General features: G+C 38.3%; 1 protein-coding gene across 3 annotated transcripts in view; it reads left to right on the forward strand.

The window, feature by feature from the left end:
• Window positions 1-3439: 3439 nt before the first annotated feature.
• tie1 (tyrosine kinase with immunoglobulin-like and EGF-like domains 1) overlaps window positions 3440-21761 on the forward strand; it is a 35123-nt gene continuing 16801 nt past the window's right edge. The window contains exons 1-13 of one of the 3 annotated variants that reach the window (XM_057841956.1): window positions 3440-3735; window positions 5758-6054; window positions 6147-6257; window positions 6365-6520; window positions 7475-7606; window positions 10719-10859; window positions 10998-11126; window positions 11882-12027; window positions 14337-14481; window positions 14551-14709; window positions 18559-18699; window positions 19299-19601; window positions 19968-20258. In XM_057841956.1, coding sequence (XP_057697939.1) covers window positions 3690-3735; window positions 5758-6054; window positions 6147-6257; window positions 6365-6520; window positions 7475-7606; window positions 10719-10859; window positions 10998-11126; window positions 11882-12027; window positions 14337-14481; window positions 14551-14709; window positions 18559-18699; window positions 19299-19601; window positions 19968-20258 — 2197 coding nt within the window. In that variant the 5' untranslated portion in view covers window positions 3440-3689. Of the gene's footprint in view, window positions 3736-5757; window positions 6055-6146; window positions 6258-6364; window positions 6521-7474; window positions 7607-10718; window positions 10860-10932; window positions 11127-11881; window positions 12028-14336; window positions 14482-14550; window positions 14710-18558; window positions 18700-19298; window positions 19602-19967; window positions 20259-21761 lie in introns of those variants that run through there. The other 2 variants (XM_057841957.1, XM_057841959.1) reach the window with 2 other exon arrangements.

A 21761-nucleotide genomic window follows, 5' to 3' on the forward strand; every position in this document is an offset into this window, starting at 1 on the left:
AACGGGAGCCTGTAAATGCCCATAACTACATTTGGATTTTTTTTTTCCTCAATGAAGGTTATTAACAGAACTAATGTCAAAGGATAACCCTGGCAGAGACTAAATCTTCATGGAGGAAAAAATCTGCTTTACTGTGGAAATGCAGATAAAACACTAACATTGATGGGACTGAATGACTACCATCAATTTAGCTCTCAAAAAATGTGAGTTATAACAAAATGTGCTGGCTTCTAAATTGAGTATTAATTAAATGTAAATAACTGAGGGGACAAGAGCTGAAATATTTACCACTTGTCCTGTGTTTGTTATGATGTCGGACTGTAATGCTTTGAGTCTGCAGTAAAAATACATTTTTGGTCGTCTGATAAAAGAAACCGTATGCCGTTCAACTAGTTAATGATGTCTGCTACTGATCTCCTTAAAATGTAATTGCACGGTCTTAAAACACCACTTACTTCTTATTATGCCACAACCTTGTTCAGCGCTCTGCTCAAGTACTATAGATGTACAAATAACGTGGTGCAATGCATTTCATCTGAAAAAATACAGCTGTATGACTCACTCAATACGTCATTTAAAAAAGAGTCATATGCAAAGATACTGTAGGCTCTTTGTCTTAGCATCACTAGAACTTCTGTCAGTGTTGCAGTGATGTATCAGTGCAACTCGCCTATTGGTGTGTTCGATACGGCAACACGACGCTCCTATTGGTGGGTTCGATACGGCAACACGACGCTCCCTTTGGTGGGTTACTACACCATGATTGTTGTGAGGTGCATGACCTGGTTGGGTGTGGCGAAAAATAGAGTGAAAACTCAGCTAGACTCCTGTACTGATTTACTGAAGCAACATCCCGCTGCCAATTTTTGCAAGCGTTGCAGTAATTAATATATAATTTTAGAACTGTTACAGGATAATCTAGTTAATTAGACCAATGAAATTGTTTTCTGTACCATTCTGCAACGTAATTAAATAAGCAACACTTGTCTAGCTAATAATACGATAAAGTTCTCTTCACTTACGCTACGCAGTCAATCAGCATTGACAGTGTTGCGCATATTTGCCCTGCCCATACATGCCGTGCAGGTTAAGTAGCTAACAACAGTCCAGCGCAGTTAAGAGACGCAAATGTAAACCACTTATCATGGCGAAAGGAACTACACTCATCAAGTCAAAGTAAAAAAGAAATGTGGTTCTTTTAAGATGGAATGTCTAGCAGAGTATGTGCAAATAGAAGAACAACCGATGAAACTGAATGAAATGTTTTAAACCTGTCCCGTATAGCTGCTTTGACATGGAACTAGGAATCTTTAGGGTCATTATTGTCTGAACAGTTTCAATGTGGAAGTTTGATATAGTCCCATTGTGGCTGTTCATTATGTTTTATTTATTAACTCACCCATGCCATAACTGGACCTTACCCGGCCAAAGCTGGACTCTTCCTATAGATAACATAGCATATAACATAGCACACATCTCATGAACATGAGATTTTTGTCTTTTTTATTTTAAGTGGGCCAAAACAATTACGTATATTAAAAGTAAACTAATGAGAATTGGTGCTGTAATTTCCTTCTATTATTAAGACATGTAGCTTGCAATGATCCAAGGTTTTGAACAGCCGTGATACTGGTGTGTGGCTACAGCGTACACATCTGATGTTGCTCACAGTGTCCTTAGTGTGGTCAGGGAGCTTGTGTGTCTGCTCAGGCACATGCAAAATTAGGGTGAACATTGGTTGTGGTGGTGCTGGGGCCTTTCCCAGGGAACTGGGGGCATGAGGCAAAAAAACACCCTGAACTGATTGCCAGCCAATCACACATATAGACAAACAACCATTCACATTCACAATTACACCTATGGAGAATGCAGATTGTTATATCAGCCTACCATGCATGTTTTTGAAATGTGGGAGGAAGCCAGAGTACCCGCAGGGCTGGGAGAGCATGCAAATTCCACACAGGAAGGCTGAAGCCTGGGATTGAAACCTTGATCTCAGAACTGTGACGTGGACAAGCTCACCAGTCTTCTACCGTGCAGCCCACCTTACATTTTAATTGACTGCTTTTGGAGAATGTTTTAAGAGCAGATCAAAAGTACAGCAGATATATATATTTAACAATGGGGTGTGTAGAGATGTGCGGGTCTAGAAGACCAAAAGAGGGTGTTAATATCCTGATTGTGCCATAATTGAAAATGGAATCTGTCTAATTTAAGGTGATATAATTCCCATCTTGGAAGTCCACTCCTACGATAGCTTTGTTCTTACCTCCTACTTTTCTTTATTATTACTACTGTATGGGCAATGAAGTTGCCAGTAAATCCACTATAACATGTTGTCATACCACTTTACACACTTTTGAACACTTCTTAGGAAAAGCTGCACAAAATACAAAATTAGTTTTATGCAAAGAATTCGATCATTTACACTTGCTTTGGGTAAATCCAGCATACAACTGGATATTCCTTTAATGGTTCAAAAAACTAAGAGGGCTCTTGAAATTGAAAACAGGAAAACTCAAACAATAAGGAGCAGAGTCAACTCAATGTTGATTGTCTTAAGCTACAAGGAAACGTAAGGAAAACATCAAATCGTCTCACACTTATTGCTGAGTAAATGAGAAAAGGCGTGTGTGAGTTGATATTTCAAAGCTAGCCTTTCAAATAATCAGAGAAAGAATAGAAGTAGACAAAACAATCATATTGTTCATTATGTCCTGGCTGAGAGTTGGACAAGGGGGGAGTATGGACTCTAAAACTGCAGGGACTGGAACAAGCTCATTGAAGTGATAGAACAAAGATGTTGCATTTGGCAAAACATGATACCAGCTGCAATATATCGTATGCTTGTTTTTCAGTATCTGGGTAAAGAAAAACCTACGGCAGCAGTAAGATACATCAGCCTGGTCCTAAAACCATTTGTTTTCATTTCAAACTAATTTTTATTTGTGTTTTGGCAAAAAGTAAGAGCTGCTCACATATGGAATTTATCTAACAGGACACAAGTACACTGAGTAACTTCACAACATAAAAAAACAAACAAACAAATATTGTCTCATTATAATTTTACACAGAGATTCATTGTTTTTGATCGATGAATGAACTACAAAACAACCCATATGAGTCACAGACATGATGAAATATTTAATTTTTCTCTTGGTTGCTTTTCCAATTAGCCCAAAACTACAATAATCGTCACAATAGCGTTTTGAAGAATAATATTCGCAGTATCAGATGACTTAATGTATTTTGTGTGTTAAAATCCTGAAAAGACACATTTTAAAAAGTATCAGGTGACTTAATGTATCGAGAGTGTTAAAATCCTGAAAAGACAAAATTTAGACTCATAAATACATTAATCAAAATGAGATGTGGAGCGCCAACTGTCTGTGACGTTCTTCCTTCCTTTCCCACCCAGTGAAAATGGGAGTTTCGCTTTGTGGAGTTTAATCTCCGTTTCTCTGATTCAATCTCAGCAGGAGCGCAGTTACCGACAACATTCAACACCTTTTTCAGGAGATTATTGTGTTAGAAACATTCCACCGAGATATGCGCAAAAACGCGCATCTTTTCCGGTGACGCATGGACACTGCGCTTGATGTACGCAACTGTCAACTCTTCCACTAGATTAAAAACAGGCAGGGACTGTTTACAAACAGTAACCTTTTGTGAATGAGGATATAAACAACATGATGATCCTATGGATGTGGGTGTTATGCATCGCGGACCTGTCAGGTAAGAATGACGATCATCTTTTGTCCTAAATTCAAATGTTACGCATGAAGCCTCGATGTATTGATAGTAATTGTTATGTCAGTGTGTGTATTGTTTCTTAATTAACTTCAATATAAATTAGACCAATTTTATAATGTTGTTTGAGTCACGGGGACTCGCAAGCAAAATTTGAACCCTCTTGAGGGAAAAGGAGTTCATCCATGTTTCCTGGCATTGTTCTGTGGATCTGAGGAATGTTAGATCAACTGATACTATTGGGTTTAGGACTTGGTTTATTAATGTGGATTCCATGAGGTTTGAGTAATTATCATACACCATAGGCCAAAAATTCCATTATTAAATTTAGTGTTTCAATATTGTTTTTATGTTTTTATTGATGTAAAAACTTACATATTATGAGATGATTGATAGTATCCATAGCCCTATATTGTATAAGTATTCTACTCACTGACCACAAATGTATGTCTTATTCTGTCTATGATGATGTACTGTTGTATACCATTGCAATTTACAATAACAATAGTTTGATGAGAGTATTTTGTTCAAATGGTGTGATCATCGTCTTGTGGCTTGTATCAGGTCAAGTACTTGATACTGTCACAGGGAACTGGAGAGAAATTGGGGGACTGGGGGCATGACCAAGGGCGTTAATTTTTTTTTCTAATAAAAGACTTACATATACTGTATATATCAATATACATTTATATATAGCCTATATATTTTTAATAATAAACTAATTCAGATTTGACCTTTGAATGGCTGTGCTACAGTGTATATCTTTATGGTCTAGTATCATGCTTTGAAAAAGTACTGAGCATTCCTGCATTCTTTATACAAGCTATCCTCATAAATTTGTTGATGAGTCTTTACTGGCTGAATTTGCACATGAGACAGGTTACACTCTGGACTGGTTGCCAGACAATCACAAGAAATATGTAGAAAAATCATATTGATGGACAAGCTACAGTATTTAATTAGCCGAGGGTCAGCTACCCGCGGCTCTAGAACCGCATGCGGCTCTTTAGCGCTGTCCTAGTGGCTCCCAGGAGCTTTTTGAAAAATGTTTGAAAATAGAAAAAGATGGGGGAGAGAAATATATTCTTAGTTTTGATATGGTTTCTGTAGAAGGAAAAATCATGACATAAACATTCTTCTAATTGACTAATACTGTAATGAAGTTAAACTTGAGGCGGCATCGTACAATAGAGTAGTCACATGGTCCGTCATTCTCTATAGGATTCACTGCAGAGAAAATAAACATTTACTGTATTTTCCGCACTATAAGGCGCATCGGAGTATAAGGTGCACCTTCAATGAGTGGCCTATTTTAAAACCGTTTTCATCTATAGGGTGCACTGCATTATAAGGCGCAGCAGGATTATTATTAGTAGAAGTGGTTTGCGTTGCGTTATGCAAGATGGAGCTAAGCCAGACGGAATGTAATGCCATGATTAACTAATATTGATCCATATACAGTATAAGGCACATCGGATTACGAGGCGCACTGTCAGCTTTTGAGAAAATTGAAGGCTTTCAGGTGTGCCTTATAGTTTGGGAAATACAGTAATCATGAAGGCTGTATTTTTAGTCATTTTGATAGTAGGCTAATATAGCTAATATAGATATACATAGAGCATGGGTTGCCTTCTTTATAATGCTTTTACAGTGCTTTCAATTTTTTTGCGGCTACAGACATTTGTTTTTTGTTTTTTTGCTCCAATTTGGCTCTTCCAATATTATGGGTTGCCAACCCCTGAATTAACCTAACGTGCATGCTTTGGGAATGTCTGGGAAAGGTGGAGTGGCATTAAAAACCTAGACAAGTACAGGGAGAACATGCAAAGTCCACACAGAGTAAGATTCAAAGATGACACCTCGGTAATGTGAGGCAGGTGTTTTAACCACTCATTCATTATTCTGTGTATTATGTGGATTATATACATATACAATTAAAACCTGTGAAGCAACAGAAAAAAATGTTTCTCTTGTGGATTCCTTTAAACACATAATCATGTCTTACAGATGCTGTGATTGACTTGACAATGATATCCACAGCAGAGGTCATCCAAGTCAATCACTTCTCCATCTCATGTGTTAACGGAGAGCGCAACCCTGCTCATGTGGAACTGGACATTAAAAGAGACAACAAAATCCTCATATTCCCAAAGATGCCAAACTTCAAATTACATAAACAAAGAAACAAGAAAATTGTGGCCCGCGAGTTCAGAGATTTAGATAACATTGGTATATTTTACTGTGAATCCACGCAAGAAGTTCCTCCACTTGAGACCGTTACAATGATAAACAATTTCGGCAGAGGTGTGTTCACGTTTCATGTAATATTCCACAGTTGCACTTTATTTCATTTTTTTTTTGAAGGGGGAAAAATTGCATGTGTTTGTTATTCACAGCTAACTTTATCCCAAATCACCTGACAATAACTGCTAATAAAGGAGAAACCGTACATCTTAGCATGGTGCTCCTGAGCTCCCAAAAGAGGGATGTGACATGGAAGTATAATGGTAAGCCATCTTTTAAATACATTCACACAAAAATAAATAAATGAATAAATGAACAACCGTTACAGGATGCATTGAAGACCATATTAACAACCATGTACTTTGTGTAGGAAATTACTATTACATGACTCACTGGAACGACATGGTCAACCGCACTGCTGTTCTGACAATAGAGAATGCAGCTTCTGCCAATCAAGGCATCTACAGTGCCAGCTACGTGGGGGACAGTCCTCTTAATGGGGCCTGGATGAGGCTCATTGTCAGAGGTTCGTTTGCCCCCATCATACTCCCACTGAAAGGAAACACCCAGCATCATGGATTTTAACACCTTGAGCCCCAGATGTAACAGTACGTTTAATGGCTGACAGATGCTCGTACAACATACTGTACACTTTGCACAAGTTTGTAATAGACAAGTCCACAAAATATTTTTCCATATACTTTTAAACGTATAATGCACAATAAATCAGTAAAGTTTTGTATTGGTATGGGGTGGACGATAGTAAATTGCTTCCATTGTGTATTTGAAGATATTGGACTTCATTGTAATGCACAAAAAACACACAAATGGAAGTATAATCAATAGAAATTCTGTAGTAAATTTAGTCTAAAAAGTAGAATGTGCATGATGAAATTGAATAAATAAATGTGAAAGGACAATGACTAGACAATAACAAACAAATTTTGTCATCTTCCACCCCGTCTGTTGCATCAGATCTAATCGAATTGTGTAAATGTAACTGAATGTACAGTTTACAGCAATGGGATTGGAATTTCAAATTGGCAATATATTACTCAACCATTTTTCTGCTCTTACTAATGCAACACTTGGAAAGTAACACTTTGGAAAATAGAAATGAGCGCTGAGTTTGCACACATATTGAATGAGGTGCAAAATCACAGCGGGATATATCCACATGCTGTACTTTACTATTCTTGAGAGACATTACTCAGAGGTTTCCACCCACCATCTGTTCTGATCCAGGATTCAGGTTTTCTTGCTATTTCTCAATTCCTGTGTGTATTGTATGTCAAAATTCGATTCAGGGAACATCTCATAAATATACAGAAAAAGCAGTCAAAATACAGTGCACTACTGAAGGCCACACACAGCATTGCACAGCATTTGCTTTTAAGTAGGATGGTGTCTTCAATGTGTATTTATATAATAAATCAAAATGTTGAACGTTTTTTTTTTTTTTTTTTTTTTTTTTTTTTAGATTGCCCAAATAAGAAATGGGGTGCTTACTGTGACAAGGACTGTCCAGAATGCCTCAATGGTGGCGTGTGTCATGATAAGGATGGAGATTGTATCTGCCCTCCTGGATTTATGGGAACACGCTGTGAGACAGGTTGGTACTCTTTAATGTAGTTGTAAGAGATAGGATGGCGGAAGGGAATTTGAGGGTACCAAATGCCTAAAAGACAAATACAGTATTTTTAGCACTTTTTTGTGTGTGAATGTCATTTTTTTTTTTCTTTCAAAAGCTGACATGCTAAAATACATTGAAATGCTGACTGTTGCATGTTATGTGCCTTGGTTTAGAAAGATTGCAAATGTCTGGTTCTAAATTGTTCACCTAACAGATTTCACGCTCTTTAGGTGACCGTGCTGAACGGAATCTACAATACTTTGATACTTATTGGCTGTTTACATAGTGACATTGTGACACCAAGACACAACAGTTGTGTCGTGGAATGGCCGAGCCTATACATGGTGACGGCGAAAACGGAAGGTGCAGATGCAAACTTTTGATACTGGCCTCCAAAGCACAACAATTCGATTGCTCTGCAACCATATGAATGGAATGCTCTCACTCCGATGACATCAGCACTTACACACGTCACTTTGGGCATGCGCAGTCGCTGCTAGTAAACATTCAAAACAGCAACAATGGTGGAGCGTCGGCTTTAGTTACTGTTTTTACAATATTTTTAATGCAGATATATATTATGTTCGTGTGAAGCAAAAGAAAAAAACGCGTGGACGCAATTGCTTTGAGTGGGCGGGTATGTTGTCTTTTCCGGCTGAGGAGGTTGTTGTCTATAATATATATATATATATACAGTGCCTTGCAAAAGTATTCGGCCCCCTTGAACCTTGCAACCTTTCGCCACATTTCAGGCTTCAAACATAAAAGATATAAAATTTTAATTTTTGTCAAGAATCAACAACAAGTGGGACACAATCGTGAAGTGGAACAAAATTTTTTGGATAATTTAAACTTTTTTAACAAATAAAAAACTGAAAAGTGGGGCGTGCAATATTATTCGGCCCCCTTGCGTTAATACTTTGTAGCGCCACCTTTTGCTCCAATTACAGCTGCAAGTCGCTTGGGGTATGTTTCTATCAGTTTTGCACATCGAGAGACTGACATTCTTGCCCATTCTTCCTTGCAAAAGAGCTCGAGCTCAGTGAGGTTGGATGGAGAGTGTTTGTGAACAGCAGTCTTCAGCTCTTTCCACAGATTCTCGATTGGATTCAGGTCTGGACTTTGACTTGGCCATTCTAACACCTGGATACGTTTATTTTTTAACCATTCCATTGTAGATTTGGCTTTATGTTTTGGATCATTGTCCTGTTGGAAGATAAATCTCCGTCCCAGTCTCAGGTCTTGTGCGGATACCAACAGGTTTTCTTCCAGAATGTTCCTGTATTTGGCTGCATCCATCTTCCCGTCAATTTTAACCATCTTCCCTGTCTCTGCTGAAGAAAAGCAGGCCCAAACCATGATGCTGCCACCACCATGTTTGAAAGTGGGGATGGTGTGTTCAGGGTGATGAGCTATGTTGCTTTTACGCCAAACATATCGTTTTGCATTGTGGCCAAAAAGTTCAATTTTGGTTTCATCTGACCAGAGCACCTTCTTCCACATGTTTGGTGTGTCTCCCAGGTGGCTTGTGGCAAACTTTAAACGAGACTTTTTATGGATATCTTTGAGAAATGGCTTTCTTCTTGCCACTCTTCCATAAAGGCCAGATTTGTGCAGTGTACGACTGATTGTTGTCCTATGGACAGACTCTCCCACCTCAGCTGTAGATCTCTGCAGTTCATCCAGAGTGATCATGGGCCTCTTGGCTGCATCTCTGATCAGTTTTCTCCTTGTTTGAGAAGAAAGTTTGGAAGGACGGCCGGGTCTTGGTAGATTTGCAGTGGTCTGATGCTCCTTCCATTTCAATATGATGGCTTGCACAGTGCTCCTTGAGATGTTTAAAGCTTGGGAAATCTTTTTGTATCCAAATCCGGCTTTAAACTTCTCCACAACAGTATCTCGGACCTGCCTGGTGAGTTCCTTGGTTTTCATAATGCTCTCTGCACTTTAAACAGAACCCTGAGACTATCACAGAGCAGGTGCATTTATACGGAGACTTGATTACACACATTTGGATTCTATTTATCATCATCGGTCATTTAGGACAACATTGGATCATTCAGAGATCCTCACTGAACTTCTGGAGTAAGTTTGCTGCACTGAAAGTATAGGGGCCGAATAATATTGCACGCCCCACTTTTCAGTTTTTTAATTGTTAAAAAAGTTTAAATTATCCAATAAATGTTGTTCCACTTCACAATTGTGTCCCACTTGTTGTTGATTCTTGACAAAAATATTAAATTTCATATCTTTATGTTTGAAGCCTGAAATGTGGCGAAAGGTTGCAAGATTCAAGGGGGCCGAATACTTTTGCAAGGCACTGTATATATAATATATATATATATATATATATTTATGAATTTAGCATGAATAGTTCATTTGTCAAACCTGACACATATTGCATATATATATATATATATATATTTTTTTTTTAATATATATTATAGATAATAGGTATATATACATATATACATATATATGTATATATAATACTTTTTTAATTTTTGGGGGGGCGCTGTTTCGAGGTTTTTCACTTATTGCGGCAGGTTCTGGTCCCCATGAATCACGAAAAACGAGGGATCACTGTACATCGTTTTCACTCGGAATTGTGACATCGTTCGATTGGAGACCAATTTGCATACCAAGCATGTTTACATGAATGGAAAAGAACAGTTTTCCCAATGTCCTTTGATTTCACCTTCATCCCTACATAATGATTACGCCTGGCAAATCCTCATCTATCAGTTGCAGAATCAGCCATTGCAATATGTGTCAGGTTTGACAAATGAATGATTCATGCTAAATTCATATATTTTCATACACTACTACCAAAACACAAAATGAACAGCACTGCAGTTTTGGCCATTAGCACCATCCCCAGTTACCCCTACTTAGTAGATCACCTTGCATGTCTGTTTTTGTGAAAAAGTTTGGACCCGTTTTAGATTGTGTAAATCTTTAGTAATAATGCCATAAGTGTTATCTGAGAACATCTGACGAAGACACCAAGGGCTTAAGTATGCATCCAATCTTTCCTGATATGCTTCCTTATTTTTTTAATAACACACTTTCTTTCTCCAATGGTTTGTAGCCTGCAGAGAGGGAATGTTTGGCCGAAATTGCCAAGAATCATGCAGCTCTGATGTGAACTGTAAGGGGTTACGCTTCTGCCTACCAGACCCTTACGGTTGTTCCTGTGGAAGCGGATGGTATGGGACTCGATGTGAAAAGGGTAGGCCAAATCTAATTTTATTGCCTATTGAGTTATATTATCATACTTAACTAAAATATTCTGTGTGTTTCAGAATTTTGCAAGATTTCATATACTTACTTTTGGTTCTTTTATTTATTTATTTATTTTTATTGTCAGCCTGCCATAATGACATGTTTGGACCGGACTGCAGGCTGAACTGTAGATGCCAGAATGGAGGAGTGTGTAACCGCTTTAGTGGATGTCAATGTCCTACAGGATGGAGGGGACAAAACTGTGAAAAATCTGGTAAGTTTTCCGTCTCACAGAGGGAGTCTGAATTGATAGATTGAGTTAATAATACAAAATTACAACAACAACAAAAATCCCCTTCTAAAATAATTGCTCATTTCATTTTTATACAAAGATGCTTAAAATTCATTCATTCATCTTCTTCACTGCTTATCTTCAAGAGGGTCACTTGGGTGCTGGTGTTTATCCCAGCTAACTGTGGGCAGGAGGTAGGGTAGTTTGTAAATTGGCTGCCAGCCAGTCACAGGGCTCAAGACAAACAACCATTTGCACTCATACTCATAAACAACTTTAGAGCATTTAATCAGCCTACCATGCAGGGTTTTAGGATGTGGAAGAAGGCCGTACCTGGAGAAAAAAGGGGTGAACGCGGAGAACATGCAAACTCCACACAAGAATGCTGGAGCCTAAAATTGAACCCTTGATAGCAGAACTGTGAGGCAGACGTGCTTCCCACTTAACCACTGTGCCACATGATTGCAGACTACAGTTGTTAGTAAAAATTCAACAATTATTTTATGGTACCTGACAAATCTGGAATAATGACTTGCGATTATTTTAAGAAGGCAATATTCTGATTTGAGCCTTCTTAATTCTGCTACTTACAGTAGCTCTTCCTGATAGAGAATTCATTTCTGTAATGTGACATGATGGTCAAAATGTATTGTAATGTTTATATTAAAATGTGTATTTCATTTCTTTTGCCATCATTCTTTCTACCGTTTTATGAAACACCTCTCTTCTCTCACCAGATCGGGCCCCGGAGATCTTAGACTTGGATAGCAATTTGGAATGGAATCTCAATTCAAGCCCAAAGATTTATTGTTCAGCCACAGGCAATCCTCTGCCCAGTCATAACAGCATTGAACTCCGAAAGATGGACAGCACCGTGCTCAAAGTATGAAGAACAACAATTAACCTCCTACAAAAAAAAATCCAAATTCACTGTCTGAATACACTCAAATCTATCAAACTTGTCTACTGTATGCTGCCACTCCCACCACACAGCAAAGAGGAAACTCTTTAATTGCCATATGAATAAAATTAAGTAGGGCTTTCAAAATTATCATGTTAACGGGCGGTAATTATTTTTTTAAATTAATCACGTTAAAATATTTGACGCAATTAATGCACATGCCCCGCTCAAACAGATTAAAATGACAGCACAGTGTCATGTCCACTTGTTACTTGTGTTTTTTGGTGTTTTTTCGCCCTCTGCTGGCGGTTGGGTGTGACTGATTGTATGGGTTTCAGCACCATGGGGATTGTGTAATTACTGATATCAACAATGGCGAACTAGTTTATTTTTTGATTGAAAATTTTACAATTAAAAAAAAAAAAAAAATTAAAATTTTCTATAACTTGTACTAACATTTATCTTTTAAGAACTACAAGTCTTTCTATCCATGGATCGCTTTGACAGAATGTTAATGTTAATGCCGTCTTGTTGATTTATTGTAATTATAATTAATGGTAAATGGTGTTATACTTATATAGCGCTTTTCCACCTTTCAAGGCGCTCAAAGCGCTTTACACTATCTCGCCATGTACCTACTGGTGACGCAGCACCAGGAGCAACGTGGGGTTATGAACAAAAAAGTTGAATGTATATATATATTTATATATATATATATGTATATATGTATATATATGTATATATATGAAAAATGTTGAATGTATATATCCGTCTTGTGTCTTATCTTTCCATTCCAACAATAATTTACAGAAAAATATGGCAGATTTTATAGATGGTTTGAATTGCGATTAGTTACGATTAATTAATTTTTAACCTGTGATTAACTTGATTAAAAATTGTAATCGTTTGACAGCCCTAAAATTAAGTAGTGAAATTTTCAGAAGTTGAAACACAATGTTGTAGGGGTGTGCATTTTGGAGATCGCATCAAATTTAGAGGTACAGTATAATTCGAATGAAAACTCACAAAATATTTGAGGGACCTTAGAATTGAAATCACAAGTAGGCCAGGGCTATAAATTGATTTTATAAATTCTCTTATTTATTTATTTTTATAATTGATTTGAGCTTTCCACCCGCCTCGTGTTATGCCACAAGTTTCACTTACATGAAATATGCATTATGTACTAAAGGGACACGCCCCCCCCCCCACGTAGTAGAATACGCGCGTGATTGTTTTATTGCTTAATATTATTGAGCAATTATGCAGTAGACACGTACATATGCACACTTTCATTCGTCATTCCATGAAGTGCTCCTTAATACCCTGTTAAAGAAACAAAACAAAAACAAAAATTGTGACAGCAGAAAAGAAGTCAGATCCCCAAGAAAAAACCCTGCACATGCAACCATATGTATCAAGATTTTATCCAGAGACAAAAGTTTTTGCACTTTAGCCAGTATTTTTGTTTATTATTATTTACATGTAAAAAAAAATTTAGAGAACATTTTTTTTGTACTTATTTTCTTGACTGTCTGCACATACAATCAATTAACAAATCTAAAAGGGATAAGTCACTATTTCGCGCCAGGCTGCATGTAGCCTTTAACAAAAAAGATTCACAACATCCCTCTTCCACACCTTCAATTTGAGCAGTCTCTGACAGGGTATTCTGGCTCGGCAAAAGACTCTCTCTAAAGCGTCTGATTGGTTAGTTCTCCTTTATCCGGGACAGTTTTTAAGTGATTAAAAATAAATTAAAAGCATTAGATAGGGTCAGAGTGGAGCGATTATTAATAATGTTTTACTTTCAGTTTATATAGATAGTTTTAAGATACTGTATGAAAACCCTAAATTCCACCTTTTAAAGGGACAGGCAACATCTAGAATAAATTACCTTATTGTGAAAGACGGTTTGTAGTAAAAGGTATTTAAGTGTTCAAACGGTGACTTTGTAGACACAAACAATGACAATGAATTTGGAATGCTTGCATTTGATGGCTAATATAATATCAGCAGTGATAAAATGGCTGTACCAATGTCGAATGGACACTTCCTGCAAATACTTTTTAAAAATGTACTATTACTGTACATATCAGAAAAAGTCTAATTTGTGTTAATTTATTTAATTAATTAATTTTATTTATTAAGATTATTTCATAAAGGATGCACATGATCAAGGTGTTGTTTGTCCCTTTAAGGTTTCAACGTGAGCCTGTGCTGTTTTACAGCAGCATAGGTTTCACTATATTTTCTCTGATAATGTAACTTCACCATTATTTCACTCTCAGGCATCACACACTGTCATGGATTCTAATAAAAGTATAGCCATGTTTGAGATCCCACGTCTGAGTGCTGAACATGGCGGATTGTGGGAATGCAGAGTTTCTACTATTGGAGGCCAGGATTCCCGTAAATTTAATCTCACGATCAAAGGTATGTCTGAATGTCAGTAATTAACATAAGGAGAGCAAAAGTGAAAGGTTTTATCTTATTCTTATTTAGAACCACCGGTGCCCATGACTGCTCCCATACTGCTAGAAAAGAGAAGTAAACAGCTGCTTGTAATGCCAATGGACTGCCACAAAGGAGACGGGCCCATTATCTCTACCACACTCCTCTACAAGCCTGTAGAGAATAAAGATTCCTGGTCGTCCATAATTGGTAAATACATTTTTCATTATGAGATCTACTTCTACTGCTATTAGAATAGAATAGAATAGAATAGAATAGAATAGAATAGAATAGAATAGAATAGAATAGAATAGAATAGAATAGAATAGAATAGAATAGAAAGCCTTTAAAGCCACACTAGGAAACTTTTCAACTTTTCTAAAATATTTTCATAACATTTGTGATGATATGCTGACTGACAGCTAGTTGAAAGACACCTCTTTTATATCTTGACGGGGTCTGTATTACCTTTGCTGGCACTAATTAACTTTGAGGAGAAAAATACAAATGTGCTGACTGTTTTACGGCATACGTCACTTCCCCCTTTCATTATAAATACAAAGTCGATGCAAACGCTTTTGCGTGAATTTTGCAAAGATGGCAGAGCAACAAAAACGCCAAAAAGTTTTGTCTGAAGAGGAAAAAAAAGGAGGCTACCAGGGATAGATGGATACTCAAAAATAAACATTGGCGCAGCTTTCACTTGTTGGTGTTACCCAAACTGAACTCAGCCACACGGTTGCTAACCGTCACATGCTTTTGGGTAGCCACAACAGGATTCATTACCTTATTACAATTCACCCTTCACACAGACGATGGAAACGAAAAAGTCATTTAATCCATCTGCAGGCGACTGGGAGATCATGATTTTGCGACACTGTGCGGGTGTGCGCTGGTCCTCATGGGAAACGCGGTCTTTCTTAAGGCAAAACACTAGTGCTTTTAGTTGATTTTTTTCCTTCACCACAGACAATTGTTTTAGGTTGTTTTATTTACCTGACATGTTTCAGCGACTACTTCCATCTGAGTGTCACTGGTGTTGGTGTGACGCGTCTTTATCAGCTGTCACACACACCGAATAATACCTCCTTTGGACATCTGAACACCCCACTATTCACAAACTGTCAGTAGTCAGGCAATGATCGTAGACCCGGATGACAATACACAGAAGGAAAGCATATACAACATGCACTAAAAAGGTGTCAGTGTCCACAGTGGGAAATAGCTAAAGGTGCAGGACAGGTTAAAGACAACACAACACGGGGGGGAAAGAAAAAACAGACAAAACAAGAACACAGAGATATGGTGACTAGAGCTGGGAATCTTTGGGCACCTAACGATTCGATTACGATTACGATTCAGAGGCTCTGATTCGATTATAAAGCGATTATTGATGCACCCCCCTCCTTTTTTAAAAATTTTTAAAAATGTTTTGTACATTAGTTCCAAAATTGTTCAAAAATACTCTCAGGCTAAACCAAACTACTATTTCAGTATCAAGCTAACAAATAAAAAAAACTCCCCATTCTGTATCGGCAGCTTTAAACTACATTCAATTAATTTAATGTTGTGAATCAACCGTTAAAGTTGTTAAAATTGCTCCCGTTATTCCATAATTTCCCTTTTGTCTACTTTCGACATGTGAAAGTTTTAAAACTATTTTAAAGATAGATTCAAGTCAATATTTTACCGATTTAGGTGTATTATAGATAAAAAGTTAATTAGGTTCGCTTGGAAGGTTCGGTACAACAGCCTTGCAGGGAAGTGTACTGCTTTAAGATGGCGGCCGTTTACTAACGCCCGCATCTAGCTTTCTGTAGATGTGCTGCTAACGCTACCGAATCTATATTGCATCTAGTCCTATCAGAGGTTGCGCTAGACTTTTTCGTTGTCTGTCATTTTGACTGACAGGGTCATAAAAATCCGGTCATAATCTATTTTTACCCGTCACTTAAATTTTTAAAATGATGATAATGACATTGTGGTGACCCTTTGTTTGGCATAATTCACCTTCCGTACTTGTGTGTCCATTTGGTCGAGCGCGTTAGCGGCTACGACACAGCCACGTGACAGAGACACTTAAGAGCCGCGCGCGTTCCGGCTTGAATAGAGAGTTCAAAGAGAGCAGCAGAGCTACAGCGGCTGGACACAGAAAATTCGAGCTAACAAGACTCTTAACATTGCATACCGCTTCAACATATTCAATAGTATTTAGTTTTCATTCATTTTAAATTAATATTCTGTCCGAACAAGCTTAACAGAGAATCCACACCGTGCCATCACACATCAAGCAGATGAATATGTGACTTTTTCTCCACAGTGACAAAAACAGCTGACTGTGGCCCCAGTAGGTAGGCTACATTATGGAACAATGAAATTAGTCTTACACCATCCTCCTGGTGCGCATGGACTTGAATTGCGTGCCCACTTGTGCAGTCCCTGTTTTTTCACTTCTTTTATCAACACCATCGTCGTCTTGGGGCTTTTTGAAGAAACTTCGGACACTCAGCTGCCTTGACATTTTTCAGAGAAAGGCCAACGACGTCATGCATCAAGAGAGACAATAGCTAATTAATATGCTCACTCGCCACCCTGTGGTCTGGGGTGTGAATTGCAACCTGTCAAAATGACAGGTGGAATTCAGTTTTTTCCGTCACCGTTTTAAAAATTCGGTCAACGACGGAAAATATTCGGTTAACGCGACCCCTGAGTCCTATATAAATGATATCTACCGTAACATTATGTGGATGTACTTTGTAGCACTTGTCGGCAGCAGTCAGGTATGTTGTTGTGTTTTTTTATCTCGTGGCATGAGTTGAGCATTGGCATTACCCGAGGGGCCGGGTAATGAGAAGCATGATGTTTAGCTACTCTCGCTCCGTTCCGCATTGCGTCCCGAAGACCGCGCGGCGCGCTGAGTGTGTTTTACTTCCACTTTACTTGGCATATTTCAATAATCGGAATTTGGATGTTTTTGAATCGTTCTAGAATTTTCCACGGCCGAATCGCGAATAATCTAAGAATCGGACATTTTGCACACCTCTAATGGTGACGTTGCCGTACGTGAGAGGAGCGTATCTAAAGGGTCATGAAAAAATACAACATAAACACACCGGTCAAACCATACACAACACTCCACCAGATATATTCATCCAAAGGACAAAATCCACCCAGACAAACAAATGCAACTCCATATATGAAATTTCATGCAAATAATGCAATAAATCATACATCGAGGAGACAGGGAGGAGCTTTATTACAAGAAAAACAGAACACAAGAAAGAGTGTGAGAAGAAGACAGCAATAGGGAAAACAAGGGCAATTAAAGAACAAGCACAACAGGAACACCACAAGTCAGCCATCCCCGAACACTGCAAAAGGGAAAACCACATTATGGACTGGGATAAGGCCAGAGTCATCCGCACTGAAGAAACATCAGCGCTGCATCAAGGAAGCCATTGAAATCCACAAGCGGGGCCCGAGGACCATTAACAGGAACGAGGGGGCTTACATGCTCTCCACTACCTGGACCAGCAAACTGGAAGAGTGAATGGTCGGCAGAGGGCGTGATTATCCTGATAAATCTGACAGGTGAGTGACGATTTCATCCGTCAGCTGATAAAGATGCCTCACACCAAAACCATTGACACTTTGATGAACGTGGAAGTAGTCGATGAAACATGTCACTTAAATAAAACAACCTAAAACAATTGTCTGTGATCAAAGAAAAAAATAAACAATCCATAAGTGTAGACAAAATGAACTCAATACAACTACCGCTTTTGTCCACCGGCGTCGCTAAAATCGACCAAAACTTAAAAGTTACCTACTGTTGCTTTAAAATTATTATACAGAGTACAACAACATTTAAAGCTTTGCCATAAAGTGCATCACATAAAAGAAAAGGTCAATAAGGCTAATATAAAAATACAGGTTAGCTGTGTACACAATTTGGGAATAAAGTGAATAAGTGACTAGTAGTCAGAGTTGGATTCAAATTGTCCTTCACAAAGCCATTCATGACATGTGTTGTCATTCTCATTTCGTACTTTCTTTCAGTGTACAGTGACAAAGAGCCCATCACACTGATGAACCTGGAGCCTTCAACACGCTATCGTGTACGGGTCCAGCTAACTCGTCCTGGTGCAGGAGGAGAGGGGACCCCGGGGCCAGAGGCCATCATGGAGACTGATTGTCCTGGCAAGGCTAAAGACCAATAGATTTTTTTTTTTTTTTTAATTGAAATGAAATTCAAATATATTGTGCCTGCCTATAAATACAGTATAAAATAGTTCTAAAACTGGGGCATCCTATTAGACATTTGCAGGTTGCCATGCTTAAGAAATCTGGAGGGTCCAAAAGAAGCACTGATTTCCAAACTGTTTGAAAGTGATTTATTTGGTCTGATTAAAATTAGAACCTTTGATTTGTTCTCACTGGTATGAATAAGAGGGAACTGGCATCATCTCAGTAACTACATTTGCAAGGATTCAGTTTTTATACAGTATTTATATTCTCAAAATGGGCCATCTCGCAGTTCAAGACATTTACCACCAAACGATCTCTGAGCGCTTCGGAAAGTTATTTGGGCATCATAATTGCATTTTGACTCTGATTTGCTGTGGGGTCTTAAATTTGAGCTATTTGTGTGCCATGAAAAAAATGGCCGCAGATTTAGTAGGAAACAACAACAAACACTTTATCTTAGTAGACACATGAATAAAGAACGTTTATAATTAGGTAAAATGCACAAGGCCTTTAGCCCCGCTGAGTTCATCCTGTGTTCTCTGTCACTGCAGAGCCCACAGTTCAGCCTGAGATTGACATCAGCTTGGTGGAAGGTCATAATGTCACTGTGCAATGGCAAATGCCCAGCAGCAGTGGCATTAATGTCGACTCAGCCAGTGGCTTTTTAGTGCAGCTCTTCGGGCCGCCGCCACACAATGAGAAACTCCTGGAGGAGACAACCGTGTTAAATGTTCTGTCCAAAAATTTCTACAACATGGAGTATCAACAAGACTACACGGTGGTGGTGCGCCTCATCAACTGTGGCAGCCAGGGGCCACCTTCAAAACCCTACCACATCCACATCAACAGCCAGGGTAATTAGTAATTCAAATTAGGTTGGACAGGAAGAAAGCTGTACTAAAATATCATCTTTAATGATGCACGTGATGTATTAACAAAAAGACTTATAGGCTAGGCTTTTACCAAATAAATGAGGGAAGAAAAGTTACTTAGATTTGCAGACTTTTCTTTTTTACATGGCTGGTGTTTGCTGGTTGCTTGTAGAGTCTCTCTGTTCACACAACTCGTGTGGGCAAGTAATTGGGTGCCCGTTGTCCAAGCCCATATTTACAATAACTGAGGCCTGAGATATTTAGAATGCATTAAGGCAGCATACATTTTTCATGTTAAATACAGAATTATTGGTAACGATTCTAACAAGTCTCATGTGTTTTCATCAGGCCCGTCACCACCGCGTAATGTCCAGGCCCTGTCTCTGTCCCTGTCAGCAATCCAGTTAAAGTGGCAGCCCCCTGAGGATGTAAATGGTGGCATCATGAAGTATGTCATTGAATACCAGCCAGTGGGCCAGGGAAGTCCGAACCTTTGGCTGGACACAGATGACGGGAACAAGACCACGAAAGATGTTACTGCACTCAACGGCAGTACACTCTACCAGTTCAGAGTGAGAGCTTTTTCCAAGGTGCCAGGAGAGTGGAGCAAGTTTGTTCAAGCCATTACACAAGGGGATGGTAAGTTGGTCGAATCACGGCCCTAGGGGGTCTGTATCACTTTCTCTGGCACTAAGCAACTTCGAGGAGTGTGGTAGGAACCCTGCCACACAAAAAAACTACAAATTCGTTACATTGTCATATTATATGGTTTAGCCACAATTAGATTCATTACCTCATCTCTATTTATCCTTATCCTATCCGACTGCAGGCGATGGGGAGATCACGGCTTTATGACACTTGCACAGGGTCTCATGGGAAATGCGGTCTTCCGTTACGCAAAACACTATCGTTTTTAACTACCGGCGTCGCCAAAATCACTGAAAACTGAAAGTTATTAAGTGTTTTTTAAATTTTCCGAAGGGGCGATGTGAGAAACCGAAACCGTTTTCTAGAGTCATACCAGAATGATACCCTAAATTTTGTTATACCGTATTTTTTGGACTATAAGTTGCAGTTTTTTTCATAGTTTGGCAGAGGGTGCGTCTTATACTCTAAAGCGACTTGTGTGTGAAATTATTAACACATTATTATATCATTGTTAGCATGTTCCTTATGCTATAGTTATCTGAATAACTCTTAATAGCGATGTTACATTAACATACCAGGCAGGTTCTCTGTTCGTTGTTCATGCGTCACATAATGTTAGCATACCGTACACTTATTCAGCCTGTTGTTCTCTATTGTATTTTTATTTTAAATTGCCTTTCCAGATGACATGTCTTTTCTTGGTGCTGGATTCTATCAAATAAATTTCCCCCAAAAATGTGACTTATACTCCGGTGCGACTTATATATGTTTTTTTTTCCTTTTCATTGCGCATTTTTTGGCTGGTGCAACTTATACTCAGGTGCGACTTATAGTCCAAAAAATACGGTACTGTATATGAATTTCATCTACCCCCTTCTAATATTATAATATCCTGCTGCTGGCTGACAATGGAATATGTTGTTACAACGAGAGTGCGGTCTTCCGTTACGCAAAACATTACCGCTTTAACTACCGGCGTCGCCAAAATCACTGAAAACGTTATTTATAAAAGTTATTGAGTGTTTTTTTTATTTTTCAAAGAGGAGATGTGGGAAACTGAAACCGTTTTCTATAGTCATACCAGAGTGCTACCCTAAATTTTGTTATACTCTATATGAATTTCATCTTCCCACCTTCTAATATTACAATATCCTGCTGCTTGCTGACAATGGAATATGTTGTTACAATGACAGGAAAATTTGAATAAAAACTGCTCAAAATATTGTTTTCAGTCTAATTAGATTAACATACTGTATCTTCACACAGCCAAATTAAATCACTATTTAATTAACATTCATGAGAAAAGTCTCCGGTGTCCAAACCTTTTTTTTTAACCTGTATTTGATTTAACATTTTATTTGGACTTAGACTGTCAGTATTACAGGAGTCATTAACCTTTTTCGAAACAGATCTGCTTTTTGGGTACTGATTAATGCTGAGTCCTATCAATTTGATCCCCTTTTCAGAAAAAACACATTTGCTCAAAATACCTCT

This window comes from Corythoichthys intestinalis, chromosome 7 (genome assembly GCF_030265065.1).
Source record: "Corythoichthys intestinalis isolate RoL2023-P3 chromosome 7, ASM3026506v1, whole genome shotgun sequence".
Lineage (NCBI taxonomy): Eukaryota > Metazoa > Chordata > Actinopteri > Syngnathiformes > Syngnathidae > Corythoichthys > Corythoichthys intestinalis.